At 33.0% G+C, this 21,414-nt stretch overlaps 1 protein-coding gene across 9 annotated transcripts in view; it reads right to left on the reverse strand.

Moving 5' to 3' along the window:
* Nucleotides 1–21,414, reverse strand: part of LOC126967146 (SAM and SH3 domain-containing protein 1-like) — a 181,887-nt gene that overhangs the window by 15,765 nt on the left and 144,708 nt on the right. For 8 of the 9 annotated variants that reach the window (XM_050811592.1, XM_050811591.1, XM_050811587.1 and 5 more), the window contains exons 4-5: nucleotides 8,717–8,763; nucleotides 7,964–8,100 (exon numbers count right to left, since the gene is read on the reverse strand). In XM_050811592.1, coding sequence (XP_050667549.1) covers nucleotides 7,964–8,100; nucleotides 8,717–8,763 — 184 coding nt within the window. The remainder of the gene's footprint in view (nucleotides 1–7,963; nucleotides 8,101–8,716; nucleotides 8,764–21,414) is intronic. The other variant, XM_050811588.1, reaches the window with a different exon arrangement.

The raw sequence follows: 21,414 nt of genomic DNA on the forward strand, positions 1-21,414 counted from the left end.
TAAAGTCGAGGGTGATAGCTCAGTATCACCAAACACACAAAAACTAAAGTTTTATGCGCACCTTACGAAGTTTTCTACAGCTCAAGATAAAAACCCGCCTGTCCACGATATGCCACCAACGAATTCTTTCGTATTTTGGCCCTTAATGCGAAAGGGTAACGAAAGCCTGGAGAAGTTGATCGTAGTTGGGAACATATTTGTCATTGCAATTTGGCAAGCGAGCCTAAGGCCGATCTTCTACCCGATGGACCGACCAAATAAAAGACTCCATGTCCCCGTGGTTTAGCTTCGTCGTCAGGGCTGCTATGGACAGAAGCCGATGGAAACAATTAATAGTTCACTCCAAGTGTGGACCCACTTGTTGATGACCACGATCCTCAGTCATGAGGGAACGACTAGAGAGAGAAAGAGGTTTTCACTTCAAAAAACAATGAGTTTTAATTTGAGACGATTGAAATCATCAAAACTCGATATATACTCACAGTTTTATAATATATAATTTGAAATTGAAACAGTGGTATGTCATAACAAAATGCCTGTTACCGCAGACAATAGCTATCGATACGAGACATTAGATATTTACGAGGCGCATAATGTTGGAAGCCAGGGCCAATATAAAATTTTATTACCGATAGTGTGTATCCTCAGGCATAATACTGAAGCGTCCCAAGACGATGGAAACGGGGCAAGGTGCCAATGTCGAAATTTAAGCCCAATATTCAAGTATAATAAAACTCTTTCGTATAATAGCCACAGTGTCGATGTCAATAAAAGTCGATGCCAAGAAAATTCAGCGTTTTACCAATGTCTTGGTTAGAATGGAGTTTTATTTTAGTTGTTGTTATTTAATTTATATTATTAGTCTCGTATACTTGGTTGTTTATTCTTTTAAATACTTTTGCTGATACTTTCAATTTGTTGTAGATAAATAAAACCTTTTGATAAACTCCCTCCAAGCTTACGCGTATTACCCATCCAATGATTTAAGAAGCATATTTTTACATGTATTTATTCCATAAATGAAATGTTGACACATTAGATTCAAATTAACTTTAAAAAAATATATTAATTCTTATTAATTGGTGAAAATAAATAATGACATCTAATAATAATGCATATTCAAATTCCTATTTAAATATTTTTATTCAAAATAGGATTTAAAATCACTTATTGAACGTCAAAATCTACCACCCATTCAAAAGAGACTGCCTCAGACCTGAGAAGAGTGGGCGCAAGAAACTCAGCGGGCTTTTTTTTTAATATAAAATATGGATAACAATGTAATATCGTACAATAAATATTTATAATTAAAGAGCTCAGGCTCTTTAATTATAAATGTTTATTGTAAATGTGGAATAAAGCGAACACCCTCAGGGGTGTTCGCTTTATTCCCAGTCCGTGGTGTCAAAAAGAAAATCGTTTATGCTATAGTAACCTTTCCCACACAAACGTTTTTTAACAATTCTTTTAAATTTCGTAACACATTTGTTTTGTACATTTTCTGGGATCATATTGTAGAAGCATATACATCGCCCAACAAAAGACTTACTAACTCGATCCAACCGAGTAGTAGGCATAAGTTTATGTTTGTTCCTCGTGTTAACATATTGATATAATTCAAATTGACCTACGTGTTAATCAATTATAATAATAACTAGAATTTTGTAATGAAATGAAAAATGAATATTAACATCATTATGATTTTGCATGCCAGAAATGGCCGATTACATTGATGCCTTAAAATTATTTACACATATTGTTACATGTTTTCTACAAAATAAAGGATTTATTTATGGTTTATGATATTATAGTTGTACTTTTCGCTATAATAAAATTTTCTATGCGAAGATTTGCAGTAACAATATTGATTTAATTTGTATTCCAATTTTCTTTAACTTTTCATAAATCGAAATCATAACCTTTATTAAAAACATCACTTAGGTAGTTGAACAGTAAATATAAAAATTACTCTCGCGTTCCTAATTTTTAAGATAAAAATCAAGGCGTTCTTGATAATGTTAATCGTCCATTTGTTGGAGCTTAATAGAAGTAGCAATTGTCTGAAATTTGATAGCATGAATAGCGTAATTTAACTGACTACTGACGTAATATTTACTCTAATAATAATTATGCTGTCAAAATAAATCCTTAAATAATCATTTAATGTCCGCTATTAAACAAATTCGGATTTTCTTTCGTAAGGTAATTGATATCAATGCTCTAACTTTCAAAAAATTATGGTTTGGGATAATTTGAACGAGATTCCATCTAGTAGCTGACCACTTTATTTTTATATAATAGCAGTACTTAATCATCAACATAATCCCGTAATCAGGGCACAAATTCCGTCAATGGTCGAAAAAACTTTTAACAAAGCTAATCCTAAGTGCAACTCAGCCGATAAGGATTATACTTTCACCCTAATGGTCTCTATCCGTTCTCCCAACAAACCGCCATAATTCAAGCACCGTCTTGCCTCAACCGACTTAACTTTGGCAGACGTCATTTCTCATGGTCTGAGGTGACGTACCCCGTCTGAAGATTAATATAAACTTGGAAAAATGTTGCACTTAATTTAGGGGAGATGAGATTCAATAGTTTATGTTATTCATGCTAGAGTAATGTAATCATGTTCCTCAAATTTGTATTTTACTGGGTGACATACTATCGGACTCAAAGTTAGTAAATTATAAATTGTAAACAAACTGACCTCCAGAATTTGATAGTTGTTATGATTAGCTACAGACTTCTACCAATAGTTGACAAAAAGTTTCAAAACACAATTCAATATATATCGAAAAATTAAAATCCAGTGCCAACATTAAATATACTAACGGGCACGAATATACCCTGTTTTTAAAAGTATGAAACTTAAAGATTGAAATGTAAACCTTCCTAGATGCCTTAATTGCTTATTACTTTCTGATTAAGAAGCTGTTTTACTATTCTTTGATAATTGCTAGTAGTAACTGGTAAAGTTCTCGTAAAGTTGTATGAGTAGGGTTGCCACATTATCATTTAGACTTTGTACCACCTTGCGACTCTTGCGATAATTTGTTGTTACCTTGACCATATTTTTTGCAATATTGATAAACATAATATCAATGGGCTTTATGTCAATATAAAATAAATAAAAAAAGACGGCTTTCGGTAGTTTTGATCCTTATATTAAACCGATATTTTTTGGAGTCTAAAACAGCACGACCAATCTTCATGCAAATTTCAGTTAAATGTCAGATTAGTTAAGCGAATAATTCTGTTAAGATTGTTTTCAATCTTTGTAATTTCTATCTTATATTGACAAACGTACATTGTAGGTTCATGAATAAAAGTTACATGATATCTAAAAATATTGTAAGTTACCAACCCTAGCACGAAGTAAGCTATGAATTCAGCAAGAACCCTTGCCATGTTTACTATTTCTTACACTTGGCTATTAAAGTAAAACCCAATCAGGTGTTGCCTATATAAGATACTCGTAGTATTAAGCGCTTATTAACACGTAAATACAACACAATCCGCGGGTTATTAGCGCTACTAAAGCTCTGTTAACTACAAATAAACAGTTCATTCACAATGCTCGGTAATTTTCATTACACGGATATGAATGATGCAATATGTACGGTGGCTATACGTTTCATTGTTTCAAGATAATTCTTCAACTTATTCTTTAGACTATAATGACCTTTTTACTGTGATGATCAAGTTGTAAGTGAGGCTACGGAAGCGATATTGTAGAAAATAACTTTAATATAAAAGATCTTAATATCTTAAGGACAATTTAATTAGCTTCATCTAATAAAAAATTACACGTACATTTTAATGTAATATATTAGAATTTTTCAACGTAATTTTTACCTAAGAGGCATGATTGACTTGAAAATTTTGAAAAGATTGCGGATCAGGAAATATTTAACGTTATTTGTATTAGTTAAAATAATCATTCTGGCAGAACAAAATAAAATGGTTTTTTTATTTGTGTCAGTGTAATGCAACATTTAAAAAAAAAATCACCAAAATCAAAGTATTCCTTTATCTCGACCCGTATTGAGAATAAATGATAATATGAGTTATCAAAATAAAATAAGCCTTGCTATAAAGTAAAAATAAGACCACCGGTTGTATGGTCAGGGCGTATTAATTATCATCAGCTGAACGTTCTGCTTGTTTCGTCCCATATTTTCATAAAAAAAAGACCCATATCTTCAGAATCTAATGCAGTAAAGTTCAAAATAAAGGCCAAACATTTATAATTTTTTCCATTGCACAAAGTTTAAATCAAAACATGTTCTGTGGAGCACTTAATACGGAATCACGGAACACTACAAGTTACAAGCTTTGCAGCTCATATGTTGAAGACTCATATGTCAAGTAATAAATAATTTCTTACGATATTTCAAACCTCATGGTCACCCTACCACATGAGTTGCATACGGCGCGTCATCCTAATTGCTAGGAGTGCTGTCAAAGAAGGACCGGCGTCGCGTCGGATCAACATAATAGTGCATGGGGGTAAAAGGGAATGTATGAAAAAAGTAGACGTACTCGGCAAAGATTCGGTTACGCCGTTGTAATGAGAGCTCCCTGGTTTGAGGAGTTTTGAATACCATGTGAAGTGTAAGCGCGGAGTTAGTATATTTTGCAACGTTTATACGCATTTCGGGTGTGTGAGCATAGACTAGATGAATCGATTGTCGTTCTGTTTCACCTGAATAATTGTTCTTTGTAGCGTTTTAAGGCGCTTTCATTACAGCCACTTTCGGAATTCAATCTCTTCTTTAATATTATTTAGAATCCAGATTTTAATTCATTCGTCAATCGATCTTAAATATGCATTTTAATATCTTAATCATCCAAATTTTTATCGTATAGAAAAAGCATATCTGTAACGATATACGTCATCTTATATCTATCCGGAAAAAAAAACAAAACTTTACATAGATATAGCCTAATTTAAGTTCCAAAAGCAGGAACTTTATAAAAATATTTATTTCGGATCGTCAATTTAAGATTGCGGTTGAATTAAAAATCAACCGAGATAAAGTTTTTTTTTAGTACGTTGTTTTTGATAATAATTTAGCTTACGAGCTAATTCAGAATGGGTTTATAGTGTTTCACATTTCGATAGTGACTGCTTTCATTTCTTTATGTGTCACGTGAATGATTCCTGGATATAGTTTTATTATGTAATCGATATTGTTGTTCATAATTTTTTTTTTTTTTTATAAATAGGAATCACAAATTTTCGAAGATTTTCTCTAAATTTTACCCGGACCATATTACAGTTAGTCTATTATATTCCTATAACATTACAGTTTATGTTTTACTTAATGTTATTGTATGATGTATTTAAGATTGATTTACTTGCCAACATATATTATTTCTGTTGGTTGGAACTGTCGCATAAGGTCTCCTGTAATGATAGTTGCTATGTGTGGTAAATAAATAAATAAGTTTTACAGTTAATAAATACACCATATGGGTGGTGGAAAAATAATAACATATCTTACTTACATAAATTTCGCTCGTCTGGAAATGCCAAAAATGAACAGCTAATATTCTTTTAAAGTTATTATGTTTATTTAATGTCATATGAATAGACCACAAGCATAATAATTACTCATTTAATTATAAAGGTCCTGTCATAAGGGTTTTATTCAAACCATGCTTCGCATTGTAAAATGAGTGTAAGACATATTCTTATAACTTGTTTCGTGCTAATTCTATTCTGAAATGTGAATAAAACAAGTAATATAATTGCTTGGTAATATATAAGTATGAGATAATATACACTGTTGGAATGAATTTTAGATACTGATATTGACTGACGAAATTAAATTTGAGTGAATTATACCTTGAAACGAGCAATTCTTGTATATATATATAATCTAAATCTCGGAAACCTAAAAAAAGTGATAAATATTTAATATTAAGAGATTCGAAATTTAGAAAAGATAATACATTATAGGCTTTAATTGTTTTTTTCATTAAAGAGAAAAACGCAATAAGGCTTTTCTTTCATCCTCTTAAGTGTGATGATATTATCATTATATATATACATATACATATATACTACTAAATCTGTAATCATAATAAAAACTTTAAATAGAAATAATATTAAAATTTTATATTTAAAAATGTAATGACATTTTAATATACCGTTGTTGTATTATTATTATCAATTGAGAACTTGAATGTATTTTATTTATATAAAAGCTTCTTATCAGTATTAGAATAAATAAAAATTTAAATTTGAGAAGTAAGTGTTATATGAAAATATTCAAAATTTACAGCGAAATAAAAATATGTCTTACAATTCAGTTCACAAACAGTGACGTGCATCTAATCTTACTTTCATACAATTTTCATTCAGTTCACACAGATTCAGCATTTCTCTTGGCAAACGGTCAGATTATTTTCGAACACGATTTTATTATTCTATTTCACAAATTTGTATAGAAATGCTTTTGTTACTATAACAACTATGAAATTGATAATAATTTTTAGTTTTATTTGCTAGCTTCTGACTTCACTGAATTCCAAATGGAATCCATTTGGAATTTCTGATATCCAGATAGCAAATTTGGATTGTTCCTTACAATTTTTTTTTTAATCATTTTTATTCATAGTCGGTCATATTACTTCTTAAAATTATTTTGTATAACAAATTGATTTAAAAAATCTATTGTTTCAAATAGAATCTTTTTAAAAGAAAATTATACTCAGCCAATTTTGATTAAATTTTTACACATTTAATGAATATATAACTATGTATTCAATTAAAAAATCGAAAGTCATTGAAGAAACTCGAATTCGAAATTCAAAACGTGTACTCCCGAATATAATAAATTGCCATACTCAGCACTATGTTGTGACTTCTATAAATCAATTTGAGTTTGTGACTAAGGAGTATATTTTGAAATAACACTGACCTCTACTATATACCACTGGACTGGCGGTTTTCAAAGTTCTTTTGTGCCTGTTTGATATTCGCCATTTTGGCGCTGTTGGCCATGTAGCGAGAGTCTGCGGTTCTAAAACTAGTGATGACAACCTCAGCAAACATCGATAAATGGTGGGAAATTATTTCCAAAAAAAAATGTGCACTTTATTACGTTGATTCATGAAGTATAAATAACACGGAAAATAATCGAAATTAATTCAAAATGCAAAAATACTTCAGAGTATTATACGTCCCTTCGCAGCCATTTGTATTATACGTCAAAATTACTTATATAAATGGCGGTATTTGCTGTACACACATACAGCTGACTTAGTGTGAACACATAAAAGACCGTCCTAACCACTACATCCGGTTAGACCAACGAATAGTTTTAGTAAAAGAGAATAGATTTCTCCCAAGACTGGTACGTGAAGCCATCGAAATTAAAAAACACCCAAATTTCAATAGAGAAGATGGTCTAAAATTATCTAACACCGGGATCCAATAATCTCTAAATTAAAACCCATAACTACACATACCAAAAAAGAAGAGGACACTTTCAGTAAATTTTGCCAAAAACCATCTGTGTACAGCAAATACCACCTCCGAGGAAATAAATGGCGCTAAACTTCATAATGACCACTATGACAAATACTATCTTTGGCTCACTTCATCTGCAGTCCCCCTGAAAACGAGATCTGGAAAGGTCTTGAAACGTCGGGTTAACTAAAATAAAAATGTAACTTTTACGCAAACATCTAATGTGAAACCGTTACAATTACACGCGTTTTAATCCTTTAAAAGTGTTTTATTTAAATGTGTAACACTCGCGTTAATTAAAGAAAATACTACGTCAAAATTAGATCTCTGGACGCACGCAAGTGGTGCTTCAAATAGGCACAAAAAATTTGCTGTCAAACATATGGAACAGCCTGTCCAGTGGTATATAAACAGGTCAGTGTGAAATAAGAAGTTAGCCTATTGATTCACAAACATTCTAAAAGGAAATGAGTTACTTACCCTTTGAGGGGGCAATGTCTGCCGAGTGTTGTGCTTCGGCGAACATGAGCCGTGTTTCTCTTTTCTATGTGATTTTAAACCGCGAAGTAGCCTTGAGAAAGTCGTCACCTTTTTTTTGGCCGTGCCGAGGCAGTTATCTGTAAGAAAATTATTTTATAAGAATTTTGCAGTTTGTCTGAAGACCTTGTGACCCGTCAAACGTAATTTTGCCATATTATAATATAATGAAATAAAACCTTTTTTTTAGGAATATAAAAAACAATGCATTACAATGCAGTGCTACTCAGGATTCTTGAAAACCTCAAAAATCTGAGCGGCTATACAATTGCGCTCATCACTTTGAGACAAGATATTAAGTCTCATTTGCCCAGTAATTTCGAAAGCTACGTCGCCCTTCAGACCGAAACACAGTAATGTTTACACAATACTGCTTCACGGCAGAAATAGGCGCCGTTGGTAACTTTACTCAACTTTACAGAAATGGAATAGTAAGATATGAAAATGAAAACAAAGCAATTAGATTATGCAAGTCGCTCACTGAACGAGATCGTTTTAATTTCACATCCGTGTACGGGAAGGTTTTAATCAAATTTTTATTTGCGTTGGTGTACGCCTTCATAACAGAATCTGTGGATCTTGTTACGGAGGATATTGCTATTGTTGGATTAGATTAAAATGTAGAGGTGATTTCGAAGTATCCAACATTAATTTTAATGTTTTGAACCAAAATTAATAATTTCATAACTAACTTACCACTTGGAGGGAATTCGTAGAAGTAAGCGGAGCGCGGACTGAGGCAACTGCAAAGAAAAACAAATGTAAGTCTTAAAATAATGTTAACAAAGTACACATTCAGTTATTCAGTATTATTGTATTGGTGAAATCCTATTAAAGTTTCTGTACGTAACTTTATCCGCATGAAATTCGTTGACATTGCGCTCCCTAAGGAATTCTTCAAAATATCGGAATTAAAGGTTTCACATAATATTATATTGATATCATACAGCTGAAGAGAATTTTGTTTTGTTTGTTTAAAAGCGCTAATCTCTGGTTCTACCAGTCATTTTTAAATCATCTATATATAATGAAAATGGTCATTGTTTGAGGCTCGATCACGCCTTAACCACTGATCGTATCGACATGAAACTATCACCATTCGATAGGAAATTTATCCTAGATAGATTTGGCTATTTTTTTATTATACTTGTAAAAGATGAAAAAGATTTATTTCCTTTTAAAATTCACCCAGTGAAGCGGGCGGGAACGGCTAGTTATTTTTATAAATATAAAGTCCATATTATGACAAAAGCATGTGAATGCTACACCGCTTGGCTAGGTTTATAAATTTGAATGATTTTTTGTGAAGTAAGTATTAAGAAACTGTGCTACAAAATTAATTTGTCTGTGTACGCTTACCTTATTATAAGTAATACAGAAATACAAAGACATAATCTTTTGTAAAAATTTAAAAAAAATTCGACATGTCATGCCTATTTCTTATAGGCCATGTGTTTTAAAACAAAATTTAAAGCATTAAAATAAGGTTTATTGAATTCATTTCTTTTCTTTCAAACCTTTCAGCTGCTTTGGAAACTTCACCTCATTAAATCTTAATTCATTCAAATTCAAATATTTTTATTCAAAATAGGATTTAAAATCACTTATTGAACGTCAAAAACTACCACCCATTCAAAAGAGACTGCCTCAGACCTGAGAAGAATGGGCGGAAGAAATTCAGCGGGCTTTTTTTTATAATATAAAATATGGATTACAATGTAATATCGTACAATAAACATTTATAATTAAAGAGCCTGGGTGTTCGCTTTATTCCCACTCCGTGGTGTCATTAAGAAAATAGTTTATGCTATAATAACCTTTCCCACACAAACGTTTTTTAACAATTCTTTTAAATTTCGTAACACATTTGTTTTGTACATTTTCTGGGATCATATTAACTACTAATCTAAACCTGTCACATGGTAAGATTAAGCACTTCTATTATGAGAATAATTTCACATAGATTTGGACGTCTCTTATTTATATAAGTTATACCAAAGCTATGTCTAAGCACTTAAAACAAAACTATTCAATAAATAAAACAAATGACATATTTTTATTGATATCCAGAATACTATACAAATGATTTAAGTTTTCTTCAGTGTTAATTCCGCCAATATTTGTATTTAAAACAATTCGACACGTGTTTCGCCTCTACACGAGGCATCCTCAGGACGTGTTGTCTCGCCAAAATCTGGCACGAGTCTCGTGAATATTGGCGGAATTAACACTAAAGAAAACTTAAATCATTTGTATAATAAGGGATTTCCGCAAACTAACGCCTAATTCAATAAATTTTATCCAGAATACTTTTGTCCATTTTAATATTTAAACAAAAAAGCAAATTGTACTCTTTAAGTGACATAACAAATAATACTTTAAACTGATATATTTTAAAACAGAATTCAATAGCAGACTGCGAATAAATTGAAATTAAATTTAACTCCAATCGTAATTAAATAATGATGCCTGCCAGGCACAAAAAATAAAATCCCCAAACGTATTTTCGTATATCGGGTATTATATTAACAATATCTCCGCTAATGACGATTGTGGACGAAATGAGTGCCGGTAATGAGTGCGTAAATTTGTAAAGAGCCGTTATTAAATTTCGCTGGAGTTTATTTAATATGCTGATGCAATTATATTATAATGCGTAGCGGGTGCGCTTTTATTATCACTAAAATAAATGTGAATCTGTAAATGTGTTACGTGAACACCAGAGGATACACAGGAGCGTTGCCGGCCTTTATCGTACGCACTGTTTTGGAGGTACCCATAATAATAATAATAATATTGACAGACTTTTTACACAAATTATCTTGTCCCAAGTTAAGCATATATAGCCTGTGTTTGGGTTACAAGACAATAATATATTTAATACAATATACTTACTTAAACATACATAAATACATTGAAAAATACATGACTCGGAAACAAACATCCATATTCATCATATAAATGCTTGCACCTACCGGGATTCGAACCCGGGACCTCTAGCTTAGTAGGTAGGATCGCTAACCACTCGGCTATACAGGTATACCCATGTTGTATCGAACCGAAAACACCGCACAAGGAAGCTCATTCTACAGCTTTCTACGAGGGAGAAAGTTCCTTAAAAACCGCACTGTGGAGGAACGCAACACATCCACCAGTGGGAGGCTCCTGTGCACGGGATGCGGCTAGATTATGGGTAAACAAGGGCGCCTATTTCTGCCGTAAAGAGTAATGTGTAAGCATTACTGTGTTTCGGTCTGAAGGGCGCCGTAGCTAGTGAAATTACTGGGCAAATGAGACTTAACATCTTATGTCTCAAGGTGACGAGCGCAATTGTAGTGACGCTCAGAATTTTTGGGTTTTATAAGAATCCTGAGCGGCACTCCCACGTTTTTTTTATGTTCAGCTATTGTTAATTGATACGACCTGCCCATTACAATCCAATCCCACTGGTAAAATGCAATTTATACTATATTTTATGTGGTAGTTATTAAATGTTATGTCACTTCTTGTTAACAGAACTTAACAGATTATAACTTAAATTTGTGTTCTATATTCGAATGGTAGAACAATCACTTCAAACTTCACCCCACTATATACGGCGCATAAGTAACTTGTGACATTGTAAATTAATATTTGCGAAATACTCAACAACTGAAGGATACGGGCGGAAATGTCACGTGTCTGTCGAATACAAGCATTATCATTGTCATTAGAATTTTGAACGAAGGTGCCGGCAAATATAATTAATTGAATCTTGTGTTTTTAGAATAAAATGTAATTGCATGCTTCTGAAACATTTAATAAAATCGTATGCCTATGTCAATATATCAAATATTTTTTAAAGAAGAATACTATCAAGAAATGTTTTACGTAGGCGCGAAATAGTTTTAAAAATATTTTTGTCTGTTTATCAGTACACAAATGCACAGAGAACTGTGCATTTGTGCACGCTTATCTAATAAACGGCTAAACCCATATAAATACAATTTTCATTGATGGATTGTGATAAGCTTCCTGTAATATTCAGTGTTTGTTACGCACTAATGAGTTCATAAACAAAAAAGTTAGAATAAATAGAATAGAAATTGAAACTATACGCAAGCAAGGTCATAATATATAAATAAATTGCCATTTAACTGTCAACCCTGAGCGGGAAATATTCATTTTATCATGGTGGTGTTGCAAGGTATGAGCGGATGTATTTACTCACCGTCAGAGATCGTTCCATGATCATTAAGAATGGATTTAATTCAAATTCAAATATTGTTATTCAAAGTAGGATGTGACATCACTTATTGAAACTCAAAAACTACCACCCATTCCAAAAAGAATGCCTCAGACCTGAGATGAATGGGCGCAACAAACTCAGCGGGCTTTTTTTCATCAATAAATATGTTTACATAGTAATATTGCACAATTAAATTAAACTTATTGTTTAATAGCTTGAGGGCGGTCGCTCCATTCCCAATCTCTGGTATCATTAAAAAAGTCATTTGTGTTATAGAAACCTTTACCACACTAACGTTTTTAGCAATTCTTTTGAATATCGTAATACTTTTGTTTTTAACATTTTCTGGGATCTTTTTGTAAAAGCATATACATGGCCCCACAAAAGACTTACTAACTCGACTTAGCCGAGTAGTCGGCATTATAAGTTTATGTCTGTTCCTGGTGTTAGCATTATGAACTCTAAACATAATAAAAAATAATAAATATTATGATTTTAAGTTTCTCAATCAAAAACCTTATATATTAATAGTTAAGCTTACCTTTATCAAATCACTTTAGAAAATAGAAAAACATTCAGAAAAAATAACAAGAGCAAACTTCGCAATAAAATTGCACACGTAAATTTACGAGTTAGCGTGGCAAAAGTATTAAACATTGTTTTCAGATCAGGCTCTATTCCACAAAGGGATATAAATCAACGAACAAGCAATACACGATGCTATGAATATTGATTTTAGTACCAATTTAGTTCGACAAAATAATAATTTATGCGCACCATAAGATAGATGTTGAATTTGAAGAACTGTCATATGTATAGGCACCTTTAATAGTTGAATTAATCCGTCAAGCAAATGAAGTCTATGACAAAATTAAAGGTAGTTATTATTGAAAAAAAAAATATTAATATTTAATCGAATTAAACGATACTTTTTATTTAATATTTGCATGGCCATGCAGATTTTTCGCAAAGTATTGTAAATAAACAGTGCAAAAAAATGCAAGTATGCTAGTCAATTTGTTGGTACACATATTTAATAAAGTATTTATGTTAATTTTTTAATTTAAAGGATTCATAATATTTAAAATTATCTGGACATATTTTACTTCATATAACGGTTATACTGATAATGCTATTTACAAAAATATTATTGATAAATAATTTTGATTTTTCTACTATCCAAAAGTTAATTAAAATTATTACAATACGTTTCATTTTTAATTTACGTTTTCATATCGATCGCTTATGAAAACAGAAAACTATAACAGTATGTAGGAATATTAGTTTCAACTCTGTGGGTCTCAATGGAACGTAAATATCCTATTATACGGGTTATAAAAACATAGCTAAAACGACCGTAAGGTAATAACTATTAAAAATAATAGTTGTTCTGCTACAAAATTAGAACTTTATGTGTAAACAATTTTCACGCCTGCGCATTATGGTTGATATAAACGGTTAAACGTAGTTTTAAATAGCTCTATTAAATTTCACAATTTCACGCGTATTGTTTTGTATGCATTTTAGTCTGTATTAATAAGTTATTTGTTTACAAAAACCTGTTACTATATTAATAATAAACTACAAAAATGATGTCTTAATAAGCGGCTACATACTTGGCCTGTTTGTTTTTTGGGTTATTCAAAATTTAACCCTTTCTCTGTTCACAGATTAATTGGTTTTTACTACAATCCTTAAGATCTGATGACGATAGAATCATTTAATATAATCAGTTGTATTCTTTATCCAAGATGGCCGGCGTCATCAAATGATAGGACTCGACTAGTACAATATAGAGCACTATAAAAAAAATAACGGGTTTCACTCAGGCAGTGCAAGTGAGAAGTGAAAACTTGAATATTAACGTTGTGCATTTTTGAATATTTGGAATAGTTTCGCACGACTTGCTTTATTTATCTAATTTTATAAAAGTTATGTGCTTAAAAACCATTATAATTTATTGCGCTACAAAAATGACAATTTTTATTATATAACAAATTTTAACACTTCAGAACTATTGCAATTATTTTACATTAAATAGTTTATCTCTCCGAAAAATCAAATTTCATCCATAATTTCAACTCTTTCACCATCTTGATTACAAATATCATTATCGCCAATCTCTTAAACTGATATAATAGGCTTATAGTAGTTGAAGTAAGAAACGCACAATTTTGTTTCGAATCCCTTAACCATTACTAGCCAATCTTGGGCTGAGGAGCTTCTCAGCAGTAGCACCTTATAAATAAGGGTTTTATTGTTTATATCATAATTCATTGTTAACTGCGCTCCTATTACTGAATTCACTGAGTTTGCAAACTAGAACATGCCAGCTCCCACAAACATCATGAATCTTATTGATTTAATCTTCAGTACAAATCTTAGTATCGGATGAATCCAATGCTAGTTTCACGCTAGATCTTATCTGTATCATATAATCAGATTAACTCTATCAATAGCGAGCTAAGTCCACAGATTTGTTGACGTCATACTACGTTGGCGTAAGTCTTAACTTATATAGACGGCTGTCTAGATTTTCTTCTAAATTCATTTATTAAATGATATATTTTCTAATTCGCTATATTTTATGTGTAACGGTAAGCGATGGTTAAAAATTTATATTTTGCTTACCCGTGTACGAAGGTAATAATTGCGAAAAATTACGCAAACTTTTCATAATTATTATTCATTTAAATTTATTTACAAACGTTCATTTAAATGTTCACTTTCTTTTTTATGAATATTTAAATTAAATTCAGTCAGTTGTCGACAGTAAATATATATATTTTTAATTGAAATACAAATACGTACTATAAAATAAGCAACGAAAAGTAAAATGTACATTAAAGAACAAAACATCTTTTTTCAAACAAAGGCTAGTTAAGGCGAAGAGTAAGCAGAAAACACACAAACATGGTGGTTTTAGACAAGTTTTGTGGTGAAAGTATAGCATTTCGAGCTGTGAACACTACTTAATCCTGTTACACATATCCTAAAGTCTTATTTGTAGGTTGCTAATGCATGCTGTTGATTATAGTTAATACTGCCGAGCCTTTTTGAACTACCACTTTTGTTTGAAGTTAAACAAGTTTTTTGGTATGGCGTGACGCTTTTTTTTGGTGCTTCTCTCAGAAAAGTTATTCTTATAGCTTGTACATTTTTGTGTAGGTTCATTTATTCAGATTTATAGTGAATAACGAGGATGAAAATATTGGCTTTGTTACATAGATGGCGGGCCGGCAGCTGTGAACTCATATCGCTCAAGGTCGCTGGCATTTAGTGTCGCCTTAAATAAACAGAACAAATCCAATAATTAGCGAGAAATAAATAAAATAATGTTGGTAATAGAAGACGAGATATGTAATTCTCGTAGCGCTAAAGTGAACTCTTTATCTGTCCAGTTAATTGCTACTACATCCAGTAATAACCGGTTCCAATTCAAACCTTCATCGAAAACACGCAACAGATAACTTTAACGTAAAAGCATCGTTTAAGCAGTTTAACAAAAATACGAGCTGTAATTATTGAAATGAGTTAACGGAGAATCCAAGCCACGATCGGTTTTCAGTAATTTGTAGCTATTGCTGCGTGATATAAGTCGAATGTGAAGTGCTTAAAACGTAACGCGTGTACTGGTATCGTGTTTTATTTTTCTACGTTTTTTAATTTAAATCATTGGATTCAATTTAATTCAAAACTTTACATATAAATTTAAGTCACATATGTTGCACTTGATTGTCTTTGACGACATGTTGCCGTACTACTTTCGTACTACTTTCAAAGGTTTCGTTACACATAAATAGACATATATACATGTATATTTAATATATCCTAATTATAAAAGTATATAAAATAAAAAATGCTTGAATACGAAGCTCGTGAACGCTGGAGTGCCCCAAGAGTGTGTGCTATCTCCTGCACTGTTTCTTCTGCATATGAATGATATATTAAACACCTCCAACATACATTGCTATGTACATTGTGTACACGGGCCATGCAGGTCTCTCTCGGGAAATCGTCGACCAGTGCCGGGAGAACCTTGTGTCTTCTATCGAGTCCTCTCTTGAGAAGTTCGCGGAATGGGATAAAAAAAACCTTGTCCAATTTAATCCCTAGAAGACTCAAGTTAGCGCATATACCATAAAAAAAAAACAATTTTTCGTATCACCGCTCTTTGATAACACCTCCCTTAAAGCCTGGCCTAGTATCGAAATACTGGGTCTCGACCTGTCAAGCGATTGCCAATTCCACAGGCAAGGCCAAATAAGCGTCGAAGAAGCTGGGCGTCATCAATACAGCACGGCAATACTTCAAGCCGGCCCACATTCTAGCGCTCTACAAAGCGCAGGTCCGGCCACACATGTAGTTATGGTCTTATCTCTGGTCTGGCGCAACCCAGTATCAGCTCGATCGATCTATCTGACGGCGTACAACGAAGAGTATCTCGAATTGTCGGAGACCCAGATCTCTGTGAATGGCTAGATCACTTGGCGTTGCGTAGAGTCGCTTTATTGTATGTCTTCTACCGCATGTATCACGGGAAGTGTTCCAAGGAGCTGTTTCACCTGATTCATGTGGCATGTTTCATGTTTCGGTTTTGTTTTATTACGACGTGATATGTGTATATTTACAGACCGTAATTCATAAAAGGTATTAGAAATACACATAAGTGTGCGTTTGTCTCATAGATTTGAAGTTAGCGATGCTACGAACAACGATGACAGATCGAAGATTTCATCGTAGATGCGATGACGATATCCCTACAAGCATATCGCACTAAACCTGGATGAACAGACGCTAGTAGGGAAGTTTATGTGTATAGAAAATTTAATCTTAACATGAACTCTGTGAAATTACTTCAGTATATTTTCTAGAACACGTATCTCTTGTGTCTTGCTTCGAATATTCCAGACGTATTCAAGTCGTTACTCGCAAGCATTGCAATCTCCAAGCTTGTTAGTCTATTCCCTCTCCGACCCAGTGTTAATTGACTTACCAAGATACTTGGAACTTAATATTTGCTTTAATCGACATTTAACTTGCTATTTGTAAATAAGCGTTTAAACACGTAATTAAATAGTTAAAGTAAATAAGATTTAATATCATTTTTAAGTTCGGTTTTAAGCAAAAGTATATGTATTGTATAGCATTTACAACATGTATTTAGTAAGCCTACTAAAGATTAGAAAAACTAATGTGCTATAATATGTTTACGCATTGGGTCCCTGGGGTATTTTTGAGTAAAAGTATTTTGGGTCTGGTTAATGGTTCGGCTGTTAGCTCGCTAGTCGAAGAAAAAACATTGCTGATGAGCGTTTTTAAGTCTTATTTTTGTATTAATTAGGGATATATTTGTTATATCAGTTTCTTTAGTCCTAAGGCTTTAAGGCTAATAAATCAGATCTGATAAAGTAACTTCCACTACTTATCTACAATTAGTGTATTTTTTTATGATAGCAAGGGACGAGACGAGCAGGCCTTTCAGCTGATGGTAATTAATACGCCCTGTCCACTACAATGCAGTGCTACTCGGGATTTTTAGAAAAGCCAAAAATTCTAGGCGGCACTATAATTGCGCTCGTCACCTTGAGACATTAGACGTTATGTCACATCTGCCCAGTAATTTCACTGGCTACAGCAGACCGAAACACAGTAATGCTTACACATTATTGCTTCACGGTAGAAAAAGGCGCAGTTGTGGTACCCATTATCTAGCCGGCATCCTGTGTAAAGTAGCCTCCCATTGGTAAATCTCTGAACTATTGTACTCCAGCTTCAGCAGAGAAATTTGATTCGACAAGTCGATATTAAGAAGTCCAATTATGCATATACAAATAATAGTATTTTATTAATATTAAAGGTATAAGGTTTGCATAAGATGTGTATTAACTTATATTTTTATTAAGGTACTTTATACAATTTAGGCTAAGAGGTCTCTCGTCGAATCCAACTCGGATGGGCAACGTTCGGGAAGCTCCGTAAAATGTTGTCGTCCCAAATACCACAGAGTCTGAAGAAGAAGGTTTTTAACTAGTATGTGTTGCCAGTGATGACTTACTATGGTTCTGATGAGAAAGCTCGTGGTCGCTCTGAGGGCAATGGACAGGGCTATGCTCGGAGATTCCCTGCGAGATCGAATCGGTAAGGAGATCCTTAGGAGAACCAAAGTTACCGTCATAGCCCAAATGTTTTCGAAACAGAAGTGGCAGTGGGCAGGGCACATAGTTCGACGGACAGATGGCCGTTGGGGCAGTAAATTCCTCCAATGGTACCACGTACTGGAAGACGCAGTGTTTGTCCTCCACAAGATGGACCGACGATCTGGTCAAGATCGCCGGAATACGTTGGATGAGGGCAGCGCAGGACCGATCGTTGTAGAAATCTTTGGGAGAGGCCTTTGTCCAGCAGTAGACGTCTTCCGGCTAATGATGATTATGATGATACTTTTTAGTTTTCGAAGTCGGTTTTTTTAACGTAGTTTTTCTTAACTAAAACCAATCATTAAATTTTGTATTACAATTGCATAAAGAAAAGATGTCTTATAGGTACTCGAATTTGAAGTGCGTTTTATCCTGATTAATATTCAAATGGTATAGTTCAAGCTCAATTATCAGAGCTCCGGGCATCAGATAAAAACTATTTACATAAATACAACTACGATCGAGATTTGAAGATAGTGGGCGTTAAGATGCAGTTGAATAAATCATAATTTATAAAGTGGCACTTACAAATGATGGGTCCTGGGTGGAAGATCCGCTGCCTACACGAATTGAGACTTGCCACAGTATGATCAATATTACATACAGAGTTTGCAACAGATGTATAATATAGCAAAATGCGTACAGAGATTTATGAAGTTAACTACTTGCGTTCATACACAATTTTTTTATTAGAACTATTGGATGCGCCGCAATTATTTCAATTCTTGTAATTTGGTTATGGCAATTTATAGCGCCGATAATTTCCTGTAGATATAGAAATACCATAGACAACAGAACCATTGTCATCTGAGAGGCGAAACTTATGACAAATTATCACCGAGCAACACAGTTTGAACGCAATACGCATATTATAACGACCCATATAGCCGAATGGTTAGTGACCCTGACTACTAAGCTAGGTCCCGGGTTCGAATCCCAGTAGGTGCAATCATTTATATGATGAATATGAATGTTTGTTTCCGAGTCATGGATGTTTTATATGTACTCATGTATGTTTATGTAAGTATATTCTATTAATATCGTGGTCTTGTACCCATAGTACAGGCTATGCCTAGTCTTCGCTGTAAAAGCCTTCAGGGCTATCAGCACAGAGGAGGTTTTTAGTCGGTAGGGGGTGTTTACACCCGAGCCCTAGTTTGGGGCAAGATAATTTGTGTCAAAGTGTGTCAGTATTATTATTAGTATTATAATAGTAAATTGATACTAAATCAGTGGTCAACGGAGTTCCTAGAGGACTAGCGGGGAGCCCCCAGCTGCAGAACATCGCACAGGAATATCAGGTACGTCAGCCTAAATTTAGCACTAACTGATTTAAATTTTAATAATGTATGTTTTCTTACGCACGCGCTAACACAACCATAAAATATCTCATAGAAAAATCGTCACAAAAAAAATTTTGGTGTCTTTCTACTGTCAAACCAGAGCGTTTCATTTAAGCTGCGCACGCGATCCATTTACGTTGCTAGGCAGCTAGCATGTAGGGAATATCTAATTAACATCAAAACGATCCATTGGGCGTGGGTGAAGTGTTTCCAATTTACAAATTAACACGGCTCTAATATTTTATAATAAGCCAATTAGTAAGCAAACACAGCATGGCTCTACAAACAATATAGTAATCATAACTCTCTGATTTAATACATAAATTAACATACACAATATGTGTCTTTTATTGTAAGTCGACGTGGCATTAAATAATAATTCTAGATCTTTCTAATTGGTTACTTTTTGCAACGATAGTAAAAATACTATTTAATTAAAACTGCATACAGTAACCTAAATAAAGAAAATGATTTTGTTTTTTTTATTGTAAGGTATAAAATATATAAATAGTATATAGTTTACTTTATATAAATTTTATGGTTCACCCTTGTGTTATCTTACTAGATTGCATTATTTCTTAAAATATATATGAATAAACTTTTGTGAAAATAACATGTACAGTATCATTTAAGTGATTGACGTTGACGAGCAATCTGTTGATTTTATGTCAATAAGTATTTTTGACTTTGACTAGAGGACTATAACTTATCTAAACCTTTAAAAACAATCCAATTTTTCTTCCAAAGTTTGAAGCATATTGCTCTGTAAAACTTCCGTTTCGATCATCACTGTGAAAACTTATCATGAAAGGAATATAATAACTAAAATAAAACATTGCGTTCGTACAAAGTACACATGTCAGAAGTGAAACCTGCATGGTACATGAACCTCTAAGCTGCATATGAATTCCTGGTACGTATTGCTAGGATGACACATGATTTCAACCGCTATGAAAGACATTCTTACCACCACTAATATATATAATAATATGTTCTCCTGGTGTCTATGTAGTAATACGTCGTGCGCTTGGAGTCAGAATATATTAAGGTATACTCGCGCCATACTTAAGACAATCTCTTCTTTAACTATGATCGCCTGGTACCAAAACATTGTATTATGCTTCCTGTCCCATTATCTCCCATTTTAAATATTATGAATTGATGTGATTGCTCTTTTTACCGTCGCTTTTTCGTTTCATCGACTTTCAAATCACAACGATGATAAAGAAGTTTTCACTTCAATAGTATGCATATTTCTGTCTCATTCTTTGCCGGCTTAATCCTACACATTTTTGTATTTGTTTCTCTTACCTGTCGTTTTTTCCGTTGCATCCGGTTTGAAATCACAACGGTTCTAAAGAAGTTTCACTTCAAAAATTATAGCGAGGAATTTAGAACCTCCTCCTTTTTTGATGTCGGTAAAAAAAGAGAAAAGTTTCTTATTGTATATGTAATTATAAATAATTCCTGTAAGCAACAAAACTGTGAAGACTCGGATACAAGTGGAAGTTTGATGGTACGAAAGAAGAAAATACTTTGTTTATAAATGGATCGAGTACCGGTCGAATTGTGTCGCAAATAGAAAGTTCGATTTCAATTTAGATAAACCATTAAACATGAGAC

The sequence above is a fragment of the Leptidea sinapis genome, chromosome 12 (assembly GCF_905404315.1).
Source record: "Leptidea sinapis chromosome 12, ilLepSina1.1, whole genome shotgun sequence".
Taxonomy (NCBI): Eukaryota; Metazoa; Arthropoda; class Insecta; order Lepidoptera; family Pieridae; genus Leptidea; species Leptidea sinapis.